General features: G+C 39.4%; 1 protein-coding gene across 1 annotated transcript; it reads left to right on the top strand.

The window, feature by feature from the left end:
• The first annotated feature begins 369 nt into the window (after window positions 1-369).
• Window positions 370-2,106, top strand: LOC116251344 (B3 domain-containing protein REM19-like). Its single transcript, XM_031625550.2, has 3 exons — window positions 370-795; window positions 975-1,144; window positions 1,518-2,106. The coding sequence occupies exons 1-3, from the start codon at window positions 507-509 to the stop codon at window positions 1,809-1,811; spliced, it is 753 nt and encodes a 250-aa protein (XP_031481410.1). The 5' UTR covers window positions 370-506; the 3' UTR covers window positions 1,812-2,106.
• The last annotated feature ends 4,364 nt before the right edge of the window (window positions 2,107-6,470 follow it).

Raw genomic sequence — 6,470 nt, 5'->3', positions numbered from 1 at the left:
TAACTGCTGTTCTCATTGGTATCTAGGAGATGGAACTTTGTGCTGATTGTAGGAAATGGGCTCCTGGGACAAAACATGAGTTTTTTTATCAAAGTTCTACTCGGTGACTTCTCTCGACAACTTGTAAGCTTTCGGCATTCTTCATGATGCCTTCTGCCTATGATCTTGTGCATGTATAGTAGTAGTCGTTTTATGAACATGAACATTAATTCCAGATATTATTAATAAAAACATGATGATCGATTGAATATTTTAATTTTTGATTTGTAGTGGATTCCCCCAAGCTTCTACAATTATATTGGGGACAAACTGAACAGAATAGCCCTATTGACCGGTCCCAGTGGGATGACTTGTACTGTTCAGCTGGCGAAGATCAACAATCGGTTATGTTTCAAAGATGGTTGGAGGACATTCGCAGAAGAAAATTCTTTTAAAGAAGAGGAACTCCTCCTCTTTGCGTACGATGGTGAAGTGAGTTTTTCAGTGGAGGTATTTAGCAATACTGCATGTCAAAGAGGGTACAGGACAAAGTGAATGAAGGAGGTTCGTGCAGCAACCACATGATCATCAACATAAAAACGGAAGAAGAAGAAGAAGAAGAAGAAGAAGAAGAGGAAGAAGAGGAAGAAGAAGAAGGAGAAGAAGAAGAAGAAGGAGAAGAAGAAGAAGAAGAAGAAGAAGAACAAGAAGAAGAAGAAGAAAAAGAAGAGTTAAGTGATATGTCTTGTGAATCGAAGGAAGATCACTTTAGCAGCGAAGAGATGCATGGGGGAGAAATTAAAGGCAAGAAGCCAGGTACTCTTCACCACTTCTTGCTCAAATTTGTTTATATCTGTCTCGTATTCTGCTATATGTTTTATAATCATGGGCAAAGGGAAAGGTCATCCCTCCATCTTAGGTGCGTATGTGTGAAGAAGAGGGGGAAGAGAGAGATTCCAGTGTGTGGAATATCTGCTAATTATTTGTTCCTACAGAAAATGCTGCCAGGAAGCAGAAATATACAAAGTACTTCATATCGAGGAGGAGGCCGGTGTCTCGTGAAGAGAAGAGGAAAGCATTCAGGGCCGCGGCATCCATGGAGTCGCCTTTTCCATCGTTCATCGTCATCATGAAACCAACATGCGTTTATAAAGGATTTTACGTTGTAATTCTCTCCAAACCATTTGAAAAATCAGGCTTTATTAATCTCCATTTCAATTGGTGTTCTTAGCATGCACTTACTTGGATAAGCTTGATAGCAGAAAAACCTTGCATGTTTCACAGTTCGATTTCCTGCTTTTTCCTGCTTTCCCACATAACAGACATACCCAAAAATTATAAGTTCCCCTATTGGATCCAATCAATTTACACTCTAGCTGTTGATGCCAATGTTGTAAATCTCAGTTTTAGTCTCATATTAGATACCGACAAAGTGGAGCATTTGCACATATATTTCAGCTGATCCTGGCCGATTTCTTGATACTAACAACAGCAGGTTGCCTCATCCGGTTCAAACCCTATGCTTGCTTTAATTGCAGAACATCCCAGTGGATTTTCTTAGAGACCATCACATACTCGGCGAGACAAGGACTATCAAGGTTCAAAATGTGGAGGGCAGAGAATGGCCCGTTAGGCTCTTGCGCAGGGGAGACAGAGGCGGGCTGGAAAGTGGCTGGTCAAACTTCGTCTATGACAACAACCTGGAAGAAGGCGATGTTTGCGCATTCGAGCTCATCAACAACAAGAAGAAGGTGCTGATCCTGAAGGTCATCATATTCAGGGTGGTGGAGGAAACTACTCCCCTGAAACTTAGTAGGACAGCTAGCTCTTGAGAAGCCAGACCAGAAACGGACTATTAAACTTTTGTGATTTTTGTTCTGGTTTCTTGATGTGTGCGTTCTACATCAAAAGCGTTGGGTTGTCTTTGGCATTCTGCCAGTTTGGTAGTCATATAGCTTGAGGAACTTTGATAGATCGGTCGACTCATATACTGTTTCTTATACACAGAACTTCGTCTGAACACACTCTTTAGTTATTGTTTTTGCAACTGAGTAATAGTTGAGAGAACTCTGAACGTGCACTATGCCGTTTTAATAGATCTTAGATGTTTTGTGTTTTTTATGTTAATTTATGCTCTTAGGCTTGCGCGGCTCCCTTTAGTGATGATGATAAACTCTTTTCAACTAAGATCAGAACATTTAATAGATTTTTTCGCTCAAGAGGTAAATTCTTGGTGAGCGTTAACCATCACGCTTTAAAAAGAGGGCATTAACATAAAAACTCGGCCTAGAGGAGAAAGGTTGTGACATTTTTATGAATATGTAAGGTGGAAACTTTGTTCAGAGAGGTCAAGACTTTCCCACAACTCTCTCCATATCACCGGTGGTAAGCCAACTTTTACTCAATGCGATCGAACTCCATATAATCAAGTTTTCTACAGAATTCGGCTGAGATTAATCCAACAAAACCACTTACGGGTCAAAGATCCATTGTCGTATACCAATGGCGTCGCTTTTCCTAACAAAAAAAATGTACCCAAAGTACTTGAAAAAGACGGAGCATGAAACAGCGGCAACCCGATCCCTGCTCACTGCTTTCACATGCAATGACATTTTGATTTACACTGTCGACAGAAAGTACATCTAAGCAAACATAGCAACAGTCTCCACAACTAGAAAGCTCCAGTAACACACATACGCACACAAGGAATAACAAAAGAGAACAAAGTCGAATTACTTCCCAAACCTCTAACCTGAACTTAAGTGAGAAAATTCAAATTCACTTCCTCTTTAACCACATGCAGTTCCATATCCGTGAACATACATTTGAAAGGTTCCCACAAATCTGCTGTATCTTCACTTCATCGCAAACAACCTCCCTTAGACCTTCCATTTGCTTCACAGATACAGGCAGCTCCGTCACCTCCAAACACCACCTCATGTTGATCTTTCTCAAACCTGTCAGGTCACCAAATTTATCAGGGAAGCTACTGATGGTTGCACAGTCAGACACACCAAAAAATCTGAGGCTCTTTAATCTGCATAGTGAGTCTGGCAATTTTCCAATAATGTGCAAGCAGTCTGTAAAATGTCGCATTCGTGCCTAGGGAATTTTAATAATTATGAAGAAAATCGGCATTTCAAGCACTAACATAAATATGTAGCAATAACTTCAAATAAGTTTCCCAATGAGAATAATTGTCCTAGCTAGGTAGATTGAGCTAATTTAGCGCTAGTGAAGATATTCACCGCCGGAGCTCTCTTATCCTGCCGCTGTGACGTGATAGCCAGGCAGTCTTGCTCAACAACAGCAGAACCGTGTGTTTCCTGCTGCTTCTAGATCCCATATGTTTACACTTTTCCTTCCTCTAGTGCATACAAACTGAATATGGTTGTGTTTGTACGCGAGAGAGGAACGATTCTTCTACACTACTAACAGCAAATAAAAGCCAATACAGAAAAAGAGACCAAGGCAACACTTAATTGTAAGTGTTGTTACCAGAAGCACGGTACAAAACTAAAAGAGAAGAGAGAGAGAGAGAGAGAGAGAGAGAGAGAGAGAGAGAGCACTTAAAGGAGTGGGAAGGCAGATTCAGGGAAGGCAGGTTCATTACCGTAGAGCTGTGTCTTAATATATTGAGACACCAAGTTGCATGACGTATGCACATTGAACTCTAAATCTGACTCCAACTCTTAAACCGAATCACAACCACATTACATATGTCAAGAACCGACTTTTTGAACATAAGGACATCTGGTATACTACTTGAAACTAAACTCCGATCGAATCTCTTTTTTAAATTCGAATTTTATTTCCCAATCAAACGTTGGATTTTCCCCATGTTTAACTGGAAGCAGTTTGTTTGGATATTAGATCCAAATCTAATTTACTGACTTCCTCAAACATCATCCTCAGAGCAACACAATAAACAGTCTTGTTCAGCTCTTGCAAAATCCTTTGGACTATCATTTGAATGAGCTTAGCCTCGTTCCTGCCAAATGAGACGACATATATCCATATTAAATTAATGACAAATCCATGATGAACAATGAACTCAGGAAGACAAGTGGAAATTATAAGATAAGCGAGGAAATGTCTTTCCTGTTGACTGCCTTTTTGTGTTTTAATTTCAAGGGAAAGTTCATTTTCAGCCTTATCTATTTCTGTCATTGTTCTAATAAAAGGCACCCGTTCCGTGAAAGCTGTCAAATAAAAGCTTGGGTGAATTTTTCTTAACCTCAAAAGTCAAGCTAAAATACCAAAAAAATAATTTAGTGATGGAGAGGACTAGTTGTTAAAATTAAAAGGAAAGAATTGTTACTAACTCCCGCTATTATTCCTAAAGTTAATATAACTGTTATTTGGCAGTTTTTCTATATACTAATAAAAAAATCACGAAAAGTATTTTTTTTTAAATATTGGAGATTAAGTATTTTCAGTACACATACTATTTCAAAAGTTTGTATTGTGATTATACTATGTTTGTCCAAGAAGCACTCAAATAATCACATCAGATTTTCGGAAATAATGACATGGTGCTTTTAAGATGCACATGAGAACGGCACCGAGGCCAAAAGTGGGGCGTGAAATCCTCAAAACACTGGTTATATGTGTCTGCTGCTGCACAATTTTTTGTGTGTCAGTATTCAAAATATGAACCTTCTTGGGTGTATGTGTTGCATGCACCGAGTGGCGCATGTCCTCTAATATTATTGGCACAACATACAAAACGCACCACTTTACATTAGTCAATTGAAAAGATAGCATCTGAAAGCCACTTTATTCTTGGAATCCACTCACCACTTTTTTCAAGCAAATTTAAAATCGAACACCTGACTAAAACATCTTTAGTTTACACTAAAAAAAAAAAAAAAAACGTTTTATAAAGATAAAATTAGAAATAAAAAGACTATAAAAGATTAAATTATCAAAATGTCCCTCAAAGGGCTATAACTCAAGTTGCCCCAAAAACAAAAAAAAAAAAAACTATAAAACAATGAGAAAACTGAAAATCATTTGTGAAGTTAAAGTTACGTGATTAAGTATATCCAAGCATCTTGCTTTCCAAACATGTCTTGTAGAGAAACGAGAAGGTGAGAATTCTCTCTCTAAAAGGAAGTAAGGAGGAAATCTTGAGAGAGAGAGAAATGCATACCCCTCCGTCTGTATTGCAAGGACATAGCCTACCAATGCCGCTACTTGCCTCAAAGAGTCTCTCCATTCCTCGCTCACGTTCTTGTTGTTCGTGTGCTCCCGAAATGCATCCTCAAATGGTCCACTCTGATTCTTTATGGCGGAAGGCTCCACATCGAAAAACACCGGAATGATCAGCCTTCCCGTCTTCACCCTCTGGGTGACCTCCAAGAGGCACCACTGTGATTCAGCGTACCCTCTCGAGATGATGGGCACAAAAATCTTCGACTTCTCAATGTATTTAAGCAATTCATGGATTTTCTCCCCCTTTTCCAGACTTTCGTTATCTATTAAAGGTGTGGATTCTTCTCCGGGTTAGAGCTGCATAGACGATGCCGCCCTTTTAAAAAACTTAGTGTAGTAGGAACTGAGAAAGTACAACTGGACGATGCCGCCCTTCAGTTACTAAGCTTTACAGTGTTACTATAAATCTGTTTTAATCATTGTCGTCAAGATTGGAATTGAATTGAATCATCTGCCCACTTAGGATCACGGATTAAGCGATTCAAATCAGAAAAGACAATATTATATTTCTCTAGATATATAAAAATTAATCAGATTTAAAACCTTGAAATATGGCATCTTTATATGAGCTGACGAATGTAATTGAATCATTGTGGGGGTGATACCTTTTTCCCCGCACACAGAAGCTAGGGTTTCTTTCACAGGACTGCAAACAAAGATGCTATAATCTTGGTGTGGCGCTACTTTTTCTTTATTTTCTTTCTGGGGAGGATGTTTGGTGATCTTAATAAATGTACATCACGGGGTCATGTTCCTGTCGGGCCCCACCGATAAATTTATTTCTTTTTCGCTGTTTAGTTCATGCTTGTTTGAAGACGAATTGAATATGACGGCATCTTTCTCTCTTGAGTAACGGTGACGCCGAGGTGCCAAGCAGCCTTGATGAGCAGATCCCCTCCAAAATCAATATTTCGTCTGCCAATTATCTGATCTTTGTCCGCTGAATACCATGAGATGAACTCCTTCCTTACATAGTGGGTAATCCCTCCTCCCATCTTCATCTTCAGCGGGGAACGGCTCCGGCAAGCCAGAGAGTGCAGAAACAGATACGCTAACTGCGGCGACACCACCAAAAAGAAAGAGACCACTGGTAAACGCTTTCATATGTAATTAGGAACTTTATGGTGAGGTGGAAGGGAGAGAGATGTCGTTGAACTTCACATATGAGGAAGAATTCACTTTCCAAGCATGTCCTTAGAGTCTCAAACAGTAATCGTATTTCCTCTCAGTTCAAGAAACCAAAAGTCATAAAACTTTTGAGTTCTCGTTTCTGG

Source organism: Nymphaea colorata, chromosome 3 (assembly GCF_008831285.2).
Source record: "Nymphaea colorata isolate Beijing-Zhang1983 chromosome 3, ASM883128v2, whole genome shotgun sequence".
NCBI lineage: Eukaryota > Viridiplantae > Streptophyta > Magnoliopsida > Nymphaeales > Nymphaeaceae > Nymphaea > Nymphaea colorata.
This window is presented reverse-complemented; position numbering and strand designations above follow the sequence as displayed.

Coding starts and splice junctions, on each gene's coding strand:
- LOC116251344 (XM_031625550.2), top strand. CDS start 507: ATGTCAAAGAGGGTACAGGACAAAGTGAATGAAGGAGGTTCGTGCAGC. Junction 796..974: donor AATTAAAGGCAAGAAGCCAG/GTACTCTTCACC, acceptor TTGTTCCTACAG/AAAATGCTGCCAGGAAGCAG. Junction 1,145..1,517: donor TTTATAAAGGATTTTACGTT/GTAATTCTCTCC, acceptor CTTTAATTGCAG/AACATCCCAGTGGATTTTCT.